We start from the raw sequence: 20,025 nt of genomic DNA on the forward strand, positions 1-20,025 counted from the left end.
ACAGCCAAATTATCCTTTTTAGTTCATTTTTTACTCATTTTGATATTTCTGAATATGTTCAATCGTATCTTCACTTCCCATCATGTCTGAAGTGTATTATTTATATTGAGAATCCCCCCCAAAAAAACGTCCCTTGATATCCCCGCTCACAGCTGCTACGGGCAGGTTGGACTCGTCGCCAAATTAATTTCCTGTTTCCCGAAAGGGAAAGCAGCCACGTAACACAGCGGATATACATTTGTGTGTTATTGTTGTTTTGGTGATCTTTCCCTGGGGACGGGTGAGATGCCAGAAGCGGGAGGCGGTGTCAGGACCGTCAGCCCTCCGGTGAACTGTGTCCCAGAGCAGACCTGATTCTGTCCTCTGCCTCAAAACATGGAAACTTCCCTTTTTGTTCAGGAAGGACAGCAGGTGCCTAGAAATGTGTCTTTCCTTGCTCTTAAATATAGAAACACATGGCGGCCCCTTGGTTTCTTAGTTGAGGGTGTGCACATTTGTGTGTCTAACACCTATTTAGTCACCCTATTTATTTTACTGTCCTTTTTTTGAAATGCCAGTGTAAGATAATGTATGCTTACTGTGAGATACCTGACAGAGTTTCACTTTATTTACTCTTTCATGCCATGTGTCTGATTTGTGTATTTTTTTTACTTTGTGTTTTGTATCATTTCGTCCATTTATTTTCACATTAGAGGTATTTCCCCATATAAACTGCCATTTTGTGCATCGTCTTATCTGTGAAACCCACATCTAGTTTTGTTGATGTACCAAAAAATATCATTCCCATGTATGCTCAGTTTTTATGCCATTTTTTCCTCACTTACATTGTTGGTTTATGTTTATTTGTTTCCTTTGAACAGCCAGTTGTCCATTTCAATAACTAGTCAAATCCATCAACGCCGAGTATATCTGAGAATCCAACGTGACATTGACGCACAATAAAGAAGACACGGAGAGATTCACGAGTCATGTTTTGTTTGTGTCTGCAGACGTCCGCGCAGCTCTGGCACACATCAATTGTCAAAGAAAGAATAAGAACGCAGCCGAGGGCCGTCTTTGGGCATCTGCCATCTAAATAGTAAGCACATAAATTGCTCTGGCATGGAGCTCTCCGCTGGGACATGGACGAGACACAGATAATGGATGTGCCAGCCGAGAAGGAGTGAAAAGGTGGATTTGAAAAGGAGTTATTAATTAAGGTTTATAATGTGTGCTTTTTTAAGTCTTTGACTGCCATTAACTAGAAACTGTCTCTTGTAATGCAGATTTGGTTTACGTAACATGCATTGGTTTTACTTTTTTACTCTTTTTTTTTTTTTTTTATGCAAGATGTTATTCTATTAATTTGCCAAACTAAATCGAAGATGAGATATAATAATAGGTTATAATTATTTCATCCAGAATATGTTTTTATGTCATAAGACGTTATTTAAAATGTCAGTATAGAATGTCAAAAATCTACATTAAAAAATCATTAAAATTAATGTCATTTAAATGTCATTTAAAATGTCATAGTATAGAATGTCAAAAATTTACATAAAACAATTATCAAAATTAATTTGTCATTAAAATGTCATTAACATTTTTATAGTATAACAGGTAATGAAATAGCAATAGTATATAATATCATAAAAGTTCATAAAAACTCATTGGGTAGTATTCCATGAATATATTATAAAAAAGTTATAGTATAGATGTCATTAAATTGTCATCAAAAGTCATAGTGTTAATTAACAGAATTAATTTATTATCAATAACGAATGTGGAAATAAAAACATGAACCGAACCGCAGATAAACTAAATCCATTGAAGATGGCTTTCTATTCGTGTCATTGCACCATCTATCATTATCAAAACAATATTTTCATTCCTTAAAAACCTTAATACTTTATATATATATATATATATATATATATATATATATATAATAGTTTTAAAAGAGTAATATTTCCATACTAGTATCCTAAGATTGCGATACGTCCTTGCAACCTGTATGGCACAAAAATATCTCTAAATAATTTGCACTCTCGTGCTTTGAAAGCTTCCAAGCTGACAATAATTTAGGGAAATGTTTTTTTTAAATGTGTCACTTCAAAAGTACAAGGCACTCAAGTCCCAAAAATGAAGTGCTTTATTTTCAATGATATGAGGAAACCATGTGAGACTTTGAACATTATTATTGGAATGATTCATTATATTCAATATTTTTAGACATAAGCTTTTGGGGACTTCTGTTTTCACCGCCTGTAGGTGGATGTATCACAGGCAGTTAGTCAGTCAACCGTTTGAAGACAATCCAACTGGCACTACACATATTCGTAAATATGTTTCTCTCACCGGATATTTTTATATTTAAGAATTTACCCTAATATGTGGCCAGATGGCCGGCACCAACATCCGTCTCTCCAAAAGAGACAGTAGCTCTTAACTAGTGCTGTCAGTATCAAGGATACTAAGTCATCACTGATAATATCCCCCAAAATGAGCGGTTATAACTATAATAAAATGTACAAACCTTCCAGATGTGTGTCGAGGATCAAGCAAAAAAAAAAAGAAAAAGCACTTTTTTTTAAGTACAAGTGCTGGACGAACAGATATGCGTAAATCATTACTAAACAAGGCAACAACTAAAACCTTAATAACAGCAAACAAAGCCTATTTCCTGAAAACTATTCTTTTAAAGCACCGGCATGGGAACCAGATATTAAACGGAGGAGCGAGTGTGTGCGTGTAGCCCTTTGACAAATTAATTAGTTTTGTGTCATGTTGTGGATTAATAAGCTTCGCTTCATTGCAAATAAATGTGCTGACATCATCATGTGCATGTGTGCACCTTATATAACAAAGCTAAGTCATTTGGTTTGGCAATATGGAGATGGTATTGCACATCAATAATAAACTACTTGTCTCACGTCTCAGCAAATACCTTTATTTCAGACAATCCTCTCAAATGCAGCTACATGAGGAACATTATTTATAAGTCTGAGGCCTGAAAAACAACTTGAGATGTCGTGGCGTGTGTTTGCTCAGACTCATCTCAAGTCTTTAGCGCAGCCAGTGAGAATCCTGTCTGTCACTTCCCCTCCCCCTCATTTGACTGCTTCTTTAATGTGCTTGAATTCTATCAAAAGTCAAATTTCTGTGGGCGGGAGAAAAAAAAAAAGACCTCTGCAGCTTCCTTTGTAAAAACGTAAGAAACTCAGATACACTCTGGTGCACAAGGCGCTTCACACGATCAAAGCAGAGCCCTCAAATCTCCAGAGAAGGATCTCTCCTCCCCGCTCACAGTCCTGCAGCTTGTCAGTGAGGACGTCCCAGCGCCGGCTGCCACGGCCTCCCAGGCTGCCGCTTGAAACGCAGACAGACGGGAGCGGCTAAGTTTTCATGGCCGCTTTAATCTCGGCGGCCCGGCGAGCGGCCATGGACTTCCTCCGCATGGACGTGGCCGCGGCCTCCGTGATGCCGTGGTAGCTGTCCGTCTCCTGAGAGTCCTCGCTGTTCTGGGACTTGGTGCTGTCCTGCGAGTCCGACTTCTGCCTCAGCGCCCGGATCTGCTCCTCCTTCAGCTCCAGGTACGAGCGGGAGAAGGTGTGAAAGATGGACGTGACGGGGAAGGCCATGAGGAGGATGCCGCTCAGGATGCTGCTGAGCGCCACCACCTGGCCGGGGATGCTCCTGGGCACCATGTCGCCGTAGCCCACCGTGGTCATGGAGATGACGGCCCACCAGTAGCTACCGGGGATGCTCGTGAACTCCTGCTTGGCGCCCAACTCGCTCTCGGCGAGGAACACCAGCGGGGAGAAAAGAGCCATGGCCACGCAGAGGAACAGCAGCAGCAGGCCGAACTCCCGCGTGCAGCGCCTCACCGTCAGGCCGAGCGTCTGCAGGCCCAAGGAGTGGCGGGCCAGCCGCATCACGTAGAAGATGCGGAGAGCTCGCAGGACCCGGAGAACCAACCCCACCTTCTCCAGGTAGTTGTTCCCCGAGCCCGCGGGTTTCCCTCCCACCGACAGAGAGTCCACGATGAGGGTGATGTAGTAGGGGAGGATGGCCACCACGTCGATGACGTTGAGCGGCGTTCGCAGGAACATGCACTTGCTCTGCGTCTGGATGAAGCGCAGCGTGAACTCCAGAGAGAACCAGGCGACGCACACCGTCTCCAGCACGAAGATGTTGTAGCACCTCTGGGAGCACTCGCCCTGCGGAGAGAAAGAAAAAGAAAAGCACTTAAAGACAGACAACCAATTCTTAACCGTAGACCCGCATCTTGTTCCCCGTGTTCAAGCAGTCGCATGAACCCCACATGAGTTCTATTACTTGTGTTTTTTTATTGCATTTTTTTCTGAATTTATTCGTGAAAGAAATTTAGGTATATATATGTATATATATATATATATATATAAAAAACTTTTATAACATATTGTGATCATAACTATGAATATCCAGCATGATCTAAGCAAGATTTCCCAAAAAAGTCTTTTGGAGCGGTCACCGACTTGTGCAAACTGTATGGTTCAGGCCCTCACCAACATCCCACATACTAATAAGACAATTTTTTTGAAAGATTAGGACCTCAATAATAGGAATCTGCAAAAAAAGAATTACAATAAATGAAGCATAGGCGTGTTGCCAACGATTTTCAGTCAAAAAACAGTGTCTTTGGTTCAAAAATGGAAAAAAATCCTTTTTTTATGGCAAAACATTGTCTCACTGAAGCATGCTGGGACTTAACATTTGCATAAGACTCCGCCCTTGCTGTATGACGTGTTTTTAGAAACGTGGGCGGTACACGAAAGGCACAGGAAGCGGATACGTGAGACTGGCCGTTTTGCGGCTTTACAGGTACTAATAGGGGGTTTATAAGGACTCTTATTGCTTTGTTAGACTCCCACAAGCCCGTACAAAACAGCAGCAACGCCCCTCAGCGAGCGAGATAAATAGCGCTTCAGACTGAGTTGCGTGAAGTCAGTTGATAGGAATCTATTTCAAAGACTTCCGTTTGATTGGTGGGTTTGTCATTCAAGAGAAAGATGCGCTTGATCTCACAACAAGAAGGTGACGCTGAGCCAATCACGTAAGAAAAAGGTACTGAAAGATTCATGAAGTGTAAAACAAAAGGCTCTGGATGTCTGGTTTAGTAAAGCCCACTGACTCACACTTCAAACCCGACTGATGGACAGGTGGAAGCTGTAGATGAGTAATTAACTAACTGACTAAAAGCCACCACAGCTGAAATATTCCCTCTTTTAATGATAATCTATTTTTTTCAAGACTGCTGAAATAGGGTTCATACATATTTTAAAATATAATTATAAGAGATTACTTGGTTATTAAGTCAAAGTCACCCCTGGAGGACACTGGGGGAAAAAAGTGTGTGCTTTTGATTTTTCAGCATTTAATTAAGTGTTATTAATTACAACAAAATCCTTGCTTTATATGTATCAGTTAATTATGTGTGGATTAGCTAGTATATGAGAATGTGTAGAGCAACCTTTCCTCTTTTGAAATGTTGTGTAATACTGAGAAATATATAACTCTAAAAACATCTTGAATCTTTTCAAACTCCGGTCCCTGTTGACTTTGACTTTGTGCAGAAACCTATGATGACATTAGGGAAGCCAACAGGGACACAAACACACACTTTGGTTGTACCGATTATCTCCAGGTGTGAATGTGTGCAGGCGTGAACATATAAGCGAGACGTGTCCCTTAGTATTTGCTCAGTCAACATCCTTGCTGCCATGGAGACGTCATTCCAACCGACTGGCCTCAAAGAAAAGAAGTCCTCCTCGTGCATTTTTCAGTATATACTTAGTTTAGCATATAGCATGTTTCGTTTTGCCCTAGAGAGCTAAAAAACCTGCTAAACCCATTAAGGACCATGTATGTCACTGATCGGTGCAGCTGGAGCTGCAATTTTTCCCTCAGCAGCAGCAGCAGCAGCAGCAATTAACCGCCATATGGATTCATCAAAAGTGGTATGGATCCATGCCGACCGATTTATGTGTTCTGTGCTTCAGTGCTTCAGTGCTTTAGTTCTGCGGTGGTGGAGTAAAACTGAACGCCTTTCCACTGACAGCTGGTTAATCACAGCGGCACGTCGGGCCTCCTGACGGACGACGCTGGTTCGAGCACCCCGGCCTTTACTGAATGTGAACTTTGAAAACCAAACCTGCACAGTGGGAATGTGTATAAAGTCAGCATTACTTTAATGTATGGTTTAGAAAGCATTGCAACTTGTGTAAAAACACACATAATCTAATAAGAAACACAACATTTTAAAAGTTCTATTTGACCGGGACACATTTCCATCGAGTGGGAAACCTGCAGCAGCTTCACATCTCACCATCAGCCCTCATCTTCAGCTGTGAAGATTATTGTTCATAATTCTAGCTGTCTGAACAGTTATTAGCCCGTCTGTTGGTCCACCTCTTGCTCCAGACTAAAATATCTCAACAATTACATGAATTACCATGTAACTTTGTACAAACATGCATGCTCCCCAGAGGATGAATCCAACTGACCTTGGAGAGCCCCTCACTTTTCCTCTCACGCCGCCACGGCCTTCCCTTTGCTTCACATATTCGTGAACCTCCAGAGGATGAAATGTTATATCTCCTGATAATAATGATCCCCCCTGAGATTCCATACAGGGCCGCCATCTGCATGCTAACGCGCTAAAGCTGAACATCGACCTATTAGCATGCTGCTGTGCATTTGGCTCTCAGATTTTTTTTTTTTATTTAAACTGCATGCCAATGACTACAGAAGAGATCCCACATGCAAAACGCTGCTCAAAAGCAATAAAAAAGAAGCAAAATCACAATAATTTCCATCACAGTGTTATTGCGTGGGCGACCACAGTAGTAATTGAGGCCTGTTTGTATCCGCCTCCGGCTCAGATGAAGCGTCGCTACAATGCAGACGTTTTGGTTTAGTCACACGGCCGGCTTACTGAGGAGGAAAAGCAGAGTCACATCAGAAAGTCTCTATTGGCTGCAGTCCACAGCCAACATTCAAATGAACAATAGGGAGTTAGTGCTCCACAGGTCCCTGGCCAGCTGCGAACAAGCCCATATATTCTTATTTGGAAGTGTGAGACGATAAAATAACTGAGGTTCAGAGCACAGATTGTCAGCTTCTCTTTGAGGGGATTTGAAGCCGAATTGGACCAGAAATGTAAAAGAAAAAGAAAAAACATGTTTTATATTCGCCCATTTGAGAATGCCAAAAAACATTTGGATAGATTATAGAGGCAACAGTACTTTGCTGAATATCATTACACCCAGTAAAACAGCTTCTCCATTCAGTTTCATATTGTTGCGGCATATTTTCTGTTTCTCTCCCCGAACCCATTATCCGCTTCACGACTGGGTCATCAATCCACCTTTGAGTCCTTATGCAAAGTGCTTTCCTTAATACCATTTTTTGGTATTTGCGGGGGGACATTAAAGCGCCGCTGAAGCTCTGGGAGTCGCAGCGGAGAAATTCAAAAATCCACCCTCTAACCACATGCTGTCATTCCACATCCAAAATAATACGAGCCTGAAGCCAAGACAAATAAATGTGCTCCTGTCCAAATCCTCAAGGAGCTCATTGGTTCTCACACGGTAACCAATATGTTTCACACACCTCCTCTGTCATCCTGCTCTTCTGCGTCCACAAGGGAGGCGGTGTGTGTTTTCTATTTTTAAATGACACCGGCCCTTTCCTCTTATCTGACCAGCGTGTTTATATTGTAGTCTTTCCCGGCTGAGTGCTTTCTCCACTCCCTCCTGATGCAGGCAGAAGAGCGGAGCATCAAATTAAAAGTGCACAATTATCCGTCTCAGCGATCGGGGGACTCTGACCCTGTCACAGCTGAAGAGAAGCATGTAAACCAAAGAATGATGGAGGCGCCGGCCCGCCTCTGATCCCTTACAGATAAGTTGGAGTGGGTGTGATTCGCAAACACGCAGACTTCAAGTGGCGAGCCGGTTCTGTCCCTCGGCACGCCTATGCTTTTAATGGATTTATTCATTCGCCTCGCTGGGCTCTGCTCTCTGAGTGTCTGTGTGTGTGTGTGTGTGTGTGTGTGTGTGTGTGTGTGTCTGTGTGTGTTTGTGTTTGCTCTGCCGGCCAGGTTGAGTTGCAACGCTTCCCCTCTCATCTCCTCCAGAAACCGTCTTTAATAAGCTTCTGCGAAAAGAGGGAATCTCATATCAGAACAACAACGGGATTGTGCGTGTGAATCCTTCAGTTTTTTAAAAAGGTCAAGCAAGTGCTATTTCCATAATCCACGAGAAGATGGCAGATTTATGATTGTATGGACAATAAACACAAGTCTGGGCTTCCCTTTTAGCATTGAGAGCAAACAAATTAAGTGTTTTTAAAGCAGGAAAAAAGCTGCATGACATGTGTGTCATCATAAATATTTAAATGACTTGAAACCAGGAACATACAGGATGAAAAGGGCTCTATTACCAACAGTTGGTGCTGCTGATGAAGTGAAAGCATTATGGAAACATGGTGCCTCATTTCTTCCTAAAATAAGATAAGATAGGACATTCCTTTATTATAATATAATATAAATAAACAGTAAGAATCCACAATAGCAACAACAATAATATATATACAGACATAATAACATGTATTTATATTGCACCGGTTGAAGTGATTAAAGTGTGTTTTTGTGGTCTACTGGGAGCTCAGCTGGTTGTGCAGCCTGACAGCAGCAGGAAGGAAGGATTTGCGGTACCTCTCCATGTGTGGAGCTCAAAACTTCAGAATAGCAAGACAGGACTGAAATCTTAACCTGATGATGACGCTTTATTTCTGCCTGGCAGTCAGTCCATCCAATATTTGTTGAGATATTTTACTTCGGACCAAAGCAGGGACTGCGCTCCCTGTCGGAAAGGTTACTATGGCTGTGACTTCCTTTATTTTTATACTAAAATAATTGTGCACAACTAACTGCAAAGTCAAAAACCACGTGGTTGCTCAGCTCAACTACATTCACAAAAGTTTAGTTCCCACAGTCAGAATTGATGTATGTCATGTATTGACTGGGCTGCAGTTTCGGGGAATTGGAAACGTACTAAATATATATTTTCCTTTTTATAACCCTGAAAAATGCTGACGACGTCCTGCCACTCACACAGTGCATGCTGGGATAGGCTTCTGCCCCCCTCACACACACACACACACACACACACACACACACACACACACACACACACACACACACACACACACACACACACACACACACACACACACACAGTTAACGATGTATTCAATAACCATTAGCACTCAAAGTAAGTAACATGCTGCATGTCACTGTCAGCACACGGCCTCATGTCTGTCTACTGCATGTCAAAACACTGTCAGTCAAGTATATTTTTCTATTCTCGTCTTAATTCTTCTCCCACAACCTTAAGACGACTTTCATTCAGAGTAAAAATCTGTGGCATTGAATGCTGGGTTTTGCGATTAGTGTCTGGGAAAGAGGGAGCAGCCAATCCGGAGAGCAGGATGGTTCAGGGGAACCTGCCTCAGGGAGAAATGTGAGCAGATAGAAGCTCACTCCAGTCATTTTACACAAATTATAACAAATAAGATGTGCACTAGCTTAGCGACCTGCTGTGTGTCTAATCTCATTTCTCAAAATGACTGAATAATATCATCATATTTCCCCCTACGGTGGTTTGGTGAATTTCTTCCATGTGTGTGATTAGGATGCAGAATTATGATGAGCAGACAAAGTATTCTGCTCAAACCCAGATTCAATAATTACATAAGCGTGATTACTTTCTCTGGAACTTTTTTTTAAGACTCTAATAAACATTCTCTTTGGCAAGAAGAAGAAGAAGAAATCTAATCCACCATAGAGGCTGATCGCCTGGAAACACCGCTATAACTCACACGTGGGCATTGATCTCGACCCGAGCAGTTTTGTTGCTTGTCAATATGTATTTATGATGGTCGGTCATAGGGAGGGCTGATGCTTACTGCACTTTGCTGAGCAGAAATGTTTTGTTCCTTCCAACCTGCAATCCTCAATCTCTTGCAAACTTCAGAATGCATGCTCTTCCATTAACACTCATTTACACACATCAATGCATGTTACCTGTGAGTACCTGCTATAATAATATATAGCATGCGTGCAGGCTATATAATAATAATAGCCTGCACGCCTGATGTGCCTGATAATAGTATAGCTGAAGAGCTGATCGTCCACTTCAGCCTGCAATAACAGGCACACTGTGTCTTCTCCCTGTATTGCATACACTGTTATTTATATCCTGTTCTCTACTGCTGTGACAACCAAAATTCCCCATGGGGGTGATTTTAGTTTCATCTTATCTTATCTCACACACACACACACACAGTATACAATAAACAGTACTATAACTAATGTGAAGTTAACAGAGAGGAGATGAATGAGTAAAAATGGTCTGGTTTTATTGTTTTAAAGTTTGCAAAGACAACATTTATGAGCAAGGTAAATGCAGCTCAAATGGGCTGAAAGTTATGCCATATATATATATATATATATATATATATATATACGTATATATACGTATATATATATATATATATATATATATATATATATATATATATATATATATATACGTATATATATATATATGTGCGCATTTTGACATGAAAGCTCAGTCTCCTGGGACTTTGATTCGATGGAGCTGTTCCCTCGTATTCCCGGAGTATCATCAGTCAATATCCTTCACAGCCACCACAGCAAAGTGCTTCCTTTGTGGTTCCACCGGAAGGAATATTTAAATATATTTAAAATACCTGTGTGTTACGAGACAATGTTTCAAGTCGATGGCAGGCAGCCTACTCGAGCTGTAAATGTTTACAAATGCAAATGCTTCGATGGTAACAGGAGAAGTGTTTCCTGAGAGAGTCGGTGAATTCAGCCGGTGTGCTCGCGGGGAAGAGCAATTAGAGCGAGCTCAAACTGGAGCTTTTTTTTGGCTGAAACCAAAGGGCTGGAGAAATACATCACATTATTTAACCTTTTCTAATCCCTTTTCAGCTCAGTAAAGTATCATCAAATGTTTTTTATATTGTTAGGGTCACATTATGAACTTAAATTGATGGTTACTTTTTTTTTAATTGGATAAACTGATGGTACAGCTCTGACTGAGCCTGTTTTTAATTGACATTGCCTTCTCATTTGCTTCCTGCAAAATCCTATATTTATAATACCAGCTTAAAGAACAATTTTCTCTTGTCCAAAACTCCCCTAAAAAATATGCTGGTGCTCATCCAATCTGTGAACATCACCTGTCACATGTTTTAACTCCCAGTGCTACGAGGTTTGCTTACCTCATAGCATGAAACACGGCACAGTTCCCACGGGGATTTACAGTTAATACTTTGAATAAAAATCACTTCTCGACTCGCCAGAAATTATTTACCGAACACCGAATGAGGAACACAAATCATCACCGCCGTGATGGATCGCACACTTCTCTGAGCACAGAGCGGCAATACGTCAAACTCAGAGTCAGCAGGGATGAGTGATGTTCACCTCCTATTTTCAGCCTATAGAAGACTATACGACAAAAGTCTTTCTATTTCTCATCCACGCCCTCTGAACTCTACCTCTCCAGTCCCTTGTGATGATATATGGCCGGGGTGAGGGTGTACTCTTAAAGTGTCTCAGGGCTCTGAGGCATGAGCGGAGTCACCGAGAGGCTAGATCTAAACTCTCGCTGGAGGCAAATGGGACAAGAACACAGTTTTCAAATACGCTGCTGTGAACAGAGTAAGCAATTCTGAGGGAAGAAATCAACAAAACACTTGAGAGGTTTAATCCCCTATTCATCCTGAGAGTGCAGAGAGCGGCCATGAAATGCGAAATGCAATACAGCTTCTTTTTCTGTGTGTATATTGTGTGTGTGTGTGTGTGTGTGTGTGTGTGTGTGTGTGTGTGTGTGTGTGTGTGTGTGTGTGTGTGTGTGTGTGTGTGTGTGCGTGTGAGATAGAGAAGGGTTAGAGAAATACTTCTTAGCCACCAAAAGCTTCTCCAAGAGCCACATTAGATTAGAAAGCCTGGCTAAGTGCTTTTCATTGCAGGAGGATCCCTAAAAGAAAATGTTTCTGCCCGAACTCCCTCCTACGGCTCAAGTGACCAAGTGCATAAAGATGGACGCTTCCTGGGTTTAGGTTGCATCGCCCTCCTGCTTCACAGTGCAATTCCATTTTGGCTGGAGTCCACGACTGAGAGCTTCATACCATGACTTAATTTACTGGCAAATCAAAATGTTTAAATGCTTTTTGAGTGTCTGTGTGTGTGGAAGGGGCAGCTGTTGTTTCGCGTTTTAGCATCTTTCAGCTCGCTGTAACTTTATACTGTTTTCGTCCGGCGGAAACGCAGAAGTTTCTTAAACTTGGATTCTTTCTAATGGCCATCAGACCAGACGGGTCAGATTGTATCTAAGTAAGCAAATTACCCAACTTCTAACTGGATTTACTACCTCAGTAAACATTTCATTTAGAATCAAATAGATGATAAAGCAGGGAATGCTTTGTGCCGTGCGGCTGCCTTGTGATTGACAGGTCGCTACCGAGACATTGTCCGGTCTGGGACTAGAACTCAAACCCTTTCACATTGTGTTTTCACTTCATGAAAGATTTTTTTGGTCGGCTAAAAAATGTGTTATTCAGCTGTCAGTTGTTGTTAGCTCCACCCTCTCGTGTCACTCGTGGTTGCAAAAAAACCAAGATGGCGACGGCCCAATGCGAGGCTCGATGGTGGCCGACAAACTTTGAACTGAGTAGTTAGCGGCTAAAGAGACATATTTTTCTCACAGGAGAGGTTGAACACCTAAAACACAGCTAAAACTATCGCATATATTTGAATACATTTGCCAGGGGGCCGAATAAAGGCTAGTGAATGCTAGTGAATGCTAATGTTGCTAGTGAATGCTAATGTTGCTTCATATCTGCTGGGTGTACTATTTGCTAACATATTAGCCATATTAGCCTTAAAAGGTGATACTATGTGTTGAGTCCAAAGCTTGTTTCCAATGCCCCAAACTGCCCAGTAGATCAGTTGTTTTATTTAAATGAATAATAATGTAATACAGTGTGTTTCATTGAAAGTATTAGAAGTCGGTTTAATGAGGTTTAGAAGAGTGTAAGTGCTGCTGCCTTCATGCTGCCGAACACTGGAGCCATAACTGAGCTCTCAAAAACATTAGGAAACATTACAAATACACAATATATTACAATCTAGAAATGGGTATCTAAGGAAATTATCATTTAATTAGTTTCATTACGACAGGGAGGATCTGTGCAGATGTAAATGGCCGGCTACCAAAGCTAATGGATATTGGGAAGTTGTGTAATAGGGGAGGAGTGGGCAGACTCCACTGAAAGAGACGTGGTAATTAGCAAAAGCAATTGACCAATTTGAGCTGAATGCAAGAGTTGAGCTACTTAAATGCTTTGCTTGACATTCGTGTGAATGAAGACGACGCAGGAAGTCGCGCCCACTCGCGGAGCACTAACATACGTTTTCAGAGCGAGGCCAAATTCTTCTCCTAACATGGCGATAAGCAGAGGAGACGCTCCGCAGCCTTAATTCTGTCACCTCGGCACAAACCACGACTGCTGGGAACAAAACAGTGGAATCGTAGGTTGGTTTTGTTTTGTCTCTTTTTTTTATTTAGGATTCCTTTAAGTGCACACGTGAAGTGAACAATTACCAGCGAGCCACAACACTTTTAGGACAAAGTTTTAGTTACGTGTCTCCTCGTATTAACAGATTTTGGCATTTTCTGGGGTGGCGCTTTGTTTTTATTTACCGTCTCTGGTGTTCATGGCAGTTTAAATTATTTAAATGAGTGGCAGCTTGTGGCTTGCCTCCCTTCATCGTGTTATTCTAGGTGTTATTGAGAATGACACAGCCAGCTCATTATACCCATAAACCTTTGCGTTTTTTTGGGTTTGCCCACTTAGTTTGGGCTCTCACTTCTCATGAACCGCCCCCACCCAAAATGTTCTCTCGGAAGGAGGAGTGAGGCTCACTTTCTCAGTCACCTCCGGGTGGTTAATTGGTGCCACGATGACACCTTTTCAGCTGTCCAGAGTTTGAAACATATAATCGCTCCTGTTGCTCTTCCGATTCAAATAATTAAAGCTGCGGTTTCACACCGGCGTGTGATGACAGATGACGCCTAATTGGAGATAAAATGAGACGACGTCTAAACCGGTGTTTGTTCAGCTTTTTATCCGCTTTGTTTTCCTGATGGATTTTCCTTTTGAAGCTTCTGCACTTCATGCTAACGCCCCCCTCTTCTTTAATCATACGCCGGTCTGCTGATGCCGTTCAGGAGGGGAATTAGTGCTTTCTTTGTGCACAGACTTTGACAGTGTGTGTAGTAAGTGGGTACAAAAGCCTGAGGCAGCAACATTCAGCTTCCATCGAGTTGAAAGCTGAATGCAGCAACAGGTGGATGAAGCTCTCCGCTCTCACTTTCAGACATAATTAGAGACTTTTAGGTCACGAGTATTGTCCTTTTGTTTAGAGATTTACACCTAGCAGGCTCAAGATTTGGCATATCGTCGGCCATGTTTGTTTAGATTTGTTTTGTTTCTACAGTGCTTGCTTTAAATCAGATTCAGATTATTTAGGGGTAAACTGAAATTACAGGAATACACCAAGACTGAAATGAAAAGATAGATCCCGGTCTCACGTCCGTACGCTAAATACGGAGCTGGAGTCAGGGCATTTTTAGCCTGTCAGCAAAAGGACTAAAACACATGAAGCTAGCCTGTCTCCGACTTTTAAAACACATGTTGTGATTTTTCTTTTTTTTAAAGGATCCGAGCAACAAACACGCAACTTTTTTGGCCAACCAGAAACGTGAATCATCATTAAACCTTATTGATTGCCTGTCGAACTCTAAGTTGAGCCTGTTTTATCGTTTCCAATGATGAAGCATTTTATTTATAATATTATTTTTTTTGTCGTTATTCCAGTATTCTGTAGCCTGAATGAAAAAAATTGAAATTGATATCTACAGTATATCAATATGGGATGATAGCAGCTTGAATATCAACAACAGCAAATGGAAAACTGCTGAGAATCAGTTGAGCTCGATTCACTTAAGTTGATGAAAATGATTTCAATCTTTTTAAAAGGTTCATCTTAAACAGACAAATCACAGCGTAACGAGTTACAGCATGTTGTTTGTCAATAAATAGTTTGAGCAGAAAACAACCTTCAAACCACAACTAGGTGCTATTAAGCTTCTGTCCATGTGGACTAAACTAATACGATTTAACGTGTTAATTAGCTCTTTAGAGTCCTTGCTATGGGATGATTTCTTTTCAACTTTGGACAGAGCAAGGCTAGCAGTTTCCCCTTGTTTCCAGTCTTTATGCTAAGCTAAGCTAACCAATGCGTAGCTCCATTAACGTACAGAGACAATATTTATATCGATCTTCTCATCTAACTCTCAGAAAGCAAGCAAGCAAAGTTATTTCCCAAAATGTTGACTCCCTTCAGGAGTAATCTGTTTTGTCTTGTTGTTCATGAGAAAATGTTTTCGAAAAGCTTTGGACTGTAACATCAAACATGCTTTTCTAAAATGCTATATAACATCTACATAACAGCTCAAATGCATCTGCATCTATGAAGCATCAAAGTGAACACGGCACTCAATATAAACATAATGTATTTCCATTTAAAGCTCCCAATTTGTTTACTGGTCAGCTGCTCTAAATATGGTTTGGGTAAACAAGCGTTAAACTGAATGGAATAAGACTGCATAGCTATAATTTGCATAATCATCATGGTATATAACAATAATGAGCATTCATTTGATCTTATTTCATATTCATTTCTGGAAGCAGGTCGAGTAAAATCAACTCCACGGGGAGAATATGTGTGGGATTTCGCAAACACAGAACTGAAAATCCAAAACCAGCACAGACTATTCATTTAAAGATATGTGAATATAAATATATATCGTGTATGCACTGTAAATTACCGCCTGCATTTGGGAGATCTTGTGTCGCTGAAGGCATTTATGCTGCAGTGAGGGGAGCGACGCAATAATCTGGTCTTCAAGTGAATGGAGAAGAAGCTTCTATGTCCCTGAGCCTTCGCCTCTGTCTCTGTCACAATGATTTACAATAAAGCCCAGGAAGACTCTGTATGTGGGCTGCAGCATCAACATAATCTCAATTCTACTGTAGCAGCTGTAAAGCACTCTCCTCCCCGAGGCTGTTAGGAATAAAAATAAATCCTCCGTGCAAGGTTCCTTAAGTTTATCGTTATGTGTGTGCGGTGTTCATCATGAAAATCTGTTTAAGTATTTGTTTGCTGTTAGATGCCACAGAGAGCGCTCTGCTTTACTCTGGGTAATATCACATCATATCGTATTATTGCCTGTTTTTTTTTACTTTCTAAAATTGTTAATTTAACTTCAAAATATACAAAATTGGGAGATGCCTCTCTTTTGAATGGTAGTTAAATTATTTGGATGCTTTTGCCGAGTTGAATCATTCCAATCCAATATTGAAATATGTGGAACCAGAGATGAGTTTTGGACTTGTTGGATAATTTAAAAATGAGTTTTCGAGCACGGCAAAAAGTAATTACAGAAGTTGATTATTGAAAAGACGGAGGGAACTCACCCTCTCCTCCTCCTCTCTGAGGTCCGGCATGGTGCTGGCGCACAGCGTCACGGCGGTGATGGCTACAAATATCACCGACAGACAGGCGAAGATCTTCCCCGGCAGGCCGGAGTGGGGGTTCTCCACCATGTCCCGCAGGCTCCCCATGCAGCCCCCCGTTTGGGCCTCTTCCTGCGGCTCCGCTCCGGTGGGGAGCTGCTGGCTCTCCTCGCAGGACTGCGGCGAGGCGAGCTCGGCCTCCTCCTCCTCCAGCCGCTGCAGCTCCTTGTACTCCTCCTGCCTGAGCCGCAGCTTCCGGAGGCAGCACCAGTCCAGGTTGTTCTCCTTCACCCCCCAGTACAGCAGCTCCTCCTGGAAGGACAGAGCGCACATCTCCCTCAGCAGCCGCAGCTTCCCCGCCGCCAGGAAAGAGACGATGGTGCGGAAAGCCGACGGGCTCCGGTCGAAGAAGTACTCGTTGCGGCTGCCGTCGTAGTCGTCGCACAGGTCCATGATCTCGTCCTCGTTGCTGCAGCTGCGCAGCTTGCCCAGTCTCGTCAGGGGGAACTCCTCCAGTGTGGTCCAGGGGATGCGGTACTTGATCCCCCCCACGTTGATGATGGCGTTGTCGGTTAGGCCGATCTCGTCCCCGTCCTGCTGGCGGGGCTGAGGCTGGAGCAGCAGCTGGGCTCGCTTGTAGAACAAACCCTTCTTGCTTTCCACCTCCTGCGGGTTCTCCACGGTCTTGAAGTGGAAGGAGGTGAACTGCTGATCGGGACTTCCGGCCAGGAAGGCCACCTCCTGGTACATCACTGCCACTTTGCTGGGGGACCCTGTCCCGCACGATGAGATGGGGCGGTGGCTTCACAGGGGTCGCGACTGGCAGGTGACTGGGAGCTTGTCACCCATTCAGCGACACAGCATGTCTCTGTAAGACAAAAAAAGAGTTAACATTTACATTTATTTAGTGTCTTTATCCGCGCTGTTGACCAAAAGCAAGCTGCCTGGGCAGAGATGTCCTGTTAGGGAACAGTGAGACTCTGTGTCGGGTGCAATCAAACCACTTATGTCCTGACATGTGGTTAGAGAGAGGAAACCCAGTCGAACCCATTAAGAACACGTAGTCCTCACACAGGAGAAATACATCAGTAAACTCTATAAAAACTCTATAAAAGAGATCCACAGAGTCCTATCATCAACGCCTCTCACTCCCTTTCTTGTTGGACCGTAGAACAGAAGACAGAAATAATTGTGCAGACAGCCCACAAGTCAAAACACTCTTCTATGAACTCTAATTGCACAAAAAAAAGATCAAACAAAAACAAGTTGATGTCAAGTTGCAGCCTCCACACAATGCTGAGAAATTAATAATGTTGTTTTTCCTCGATACTGCACCTTAGGCTCTGAAATAAGACAATTTAGAGTTTTGTGAAACAAACTGGGGTGAATCAACTTCACAATGTCAACTTTCACACATACAGACCAAAGGAGAGTATCACCGTAACGCCACTGAGGGAATTCAAAAGTGCAGAAATGCTAACTCCTTCACTGGTTTTAGGACTAATTCTCGCATACCCTCTCTAGAATGTCATTAAAAATTCATAAAAGGTCGTAGTGTAGTATGCGAAAAATATAAAAAAAAGCTGATGATCGAGCAAAAAAGGCCACTTTAAAAAGTTTTTGACTCCACCAAGACAGTGCTATCCAACTGCCTGGTGTTTTTGCTGAATCAGCTCAGTCTCAACAATAAAATGTCTGTGTGTATTGACTCTTTTCACATCTTCTGAAAAAAAGCTATTTCGATTAAATTTCTGCATTCCTGAAGCGGTGTCTCAACAAGCAGCGCCTCTTGTTACATTCAACACAGGCATCCAAACACCGGCTGCAGCAACAGACCAGCGGCCCTTTGCCCATCGAGGATGACTGTGCTGGACCTGAGGCGCTGGAGCTGAGGAGGACGGGCACATCATCACAACAAATCAAGAGACCCCTCCGGCTATCCTCAGAGTTTGTTCTTCTATTGTGAGGCCAATCATTTTTTAGGCCGGTTACTCCGAGGGAGGGAGGGGAGCTGCATCTCTAACAGCGACTCAGCAAAGTGCTTCTGACAGGAGCAGTTTATTGAGCATGACACTGCACCCAGGGGTGGCTTGGAGGAGCACAAAAAGGAAGTTATATAGGAGAAGCTCCACGGAGAGGCGACATGTCAAACAAGGCTTATTGAATCATGGGAATTTTATATTTATAAATGCAGGATTAAGGCACCAGCAGCAGCAGGGTCGTGGTGTAAAAAGGATATTTAGGTCAGTGTGTTTAGTTCTTTTTCACTTTCTCAACGAGAGCTAGACAAGAAGATCTAAACTCCAGCCGGTAGATGGTTAGCTTAGCTTAGCATACGACTGGACACAGAGGGAAACAGCTGGCTCTGCCCAAAGGTAACATAACATGCCTTGAATGCTTTGACTTGTTTCTTTGCAGGGCTTGAACAAAGGCAATACAGTAGTCCACGAACATGAGATATGAGTTGACAGATCATTTAAAATCCCTCCCCTGCTTTGTGGAGGTTAGTCTTTCTTTGCCGGTTACACCTACAGTCTATGGGCATATCTCTGGGTATTCCCTCGTTGTCTTTTTTTGATTCGTCACAGTTCATTTTGTTTTCTTCGCCCTCTGGCGTTTCGGAGAATACTGTATAGCTTGCAGAGTACAAACGCCTCCGTTCGTGCTCGTCGGCTGCGGAGGCTCACGCTGCGACGCCAAGCGCGAGTTTAAACAAAGCTTTAACCAGCGCAACAGGAGCGTGAGGAAGATGTCAATCAAACGCTGTCCGTAGAGTAAAAACACAAGTGTAGCATAGCTACAGTTTTGCATATTGTAGGTAATGAATTTTGCTGAATATAGCTCTTTGGTGATGCAATGCAGGGATTCCCAATGTGTTTGGCCCTGAGTAAAGAAGCGGTATCTACTTGTATCTAAATCACAGGCTATAACTTTAGTGAGGACGTGAGCTGTGAGAAGTTCAACCAAAGTGCAATTTTTCCTTCTTGCTAGCAGGAGAAGTTGCTAGCAGGAGATTGCTAGCAGGAGATTGCTAGCAGGAGATTGCTAGCAGGAGAAGTTGCTAGCAGGAGGAGTTGCTAGCAGGCGAAGTCACCAGTGTTTGTCAAGAAAGAAAACATTTGTTTGTACCCCTTTACTAATCTAGTAAGCCTTAACAGCTGTGTTTGTCTTTAACAATTACACCAGCAAATCAGTTTAAAATCAAATACAAGCGAGGCTTTGAAACACAAATGCTTTGTTTCTAGTGTAATAAACCAGGCAACTAATGCAACACTTTACTTATTAAGTGGGATTTTGAGTAAAGAAGCGGTATCTACTTGTATCTAA

The 20,025-nt window shown here is 42.4% G+C and overlaps 1 protein-coding gene across 1 annotated transcript; it reads right to left on the reverse strand.

Annotated features, from left to right (window-relative positions):
* Positions 1-3,374: 3,374 nt before the first annotated feature.
* On the reverse strand, positions 3,375-17,448 carry kcng2 (potassium voltage-gated channel, subfamily G, member 2; the record flags this gene model as incomplete). The annotated part of the gene is made up of 2 exons (XM_079231614.1): positions 3,375-4,199; positions 16,660-17,448. The coding sequence occupies 2 exons, from the start codon at positions 17,446-17,448 to the stop codon at positions 3,375-3,377; spliced, it is 1,614 nt and encodes a 537-aa protein (XP_079087740.1).
* Positions 17,449-20,025: the final 2,577 nt, after the last annotated feature.

The sequence above is a fragment of the Taurulus bubalis genome (genome assembly GCF_910589615.1).
Source record: "Taurulus bubalis genome assembly, chromosome: 16".
In the NCBI taxonomy this organism is placed as follows: Eukaryota; Metazoa; Chordata; class Actinopteri; order Perciformes; family Cottidae; genus Taurulus; species Taurulus bubalis.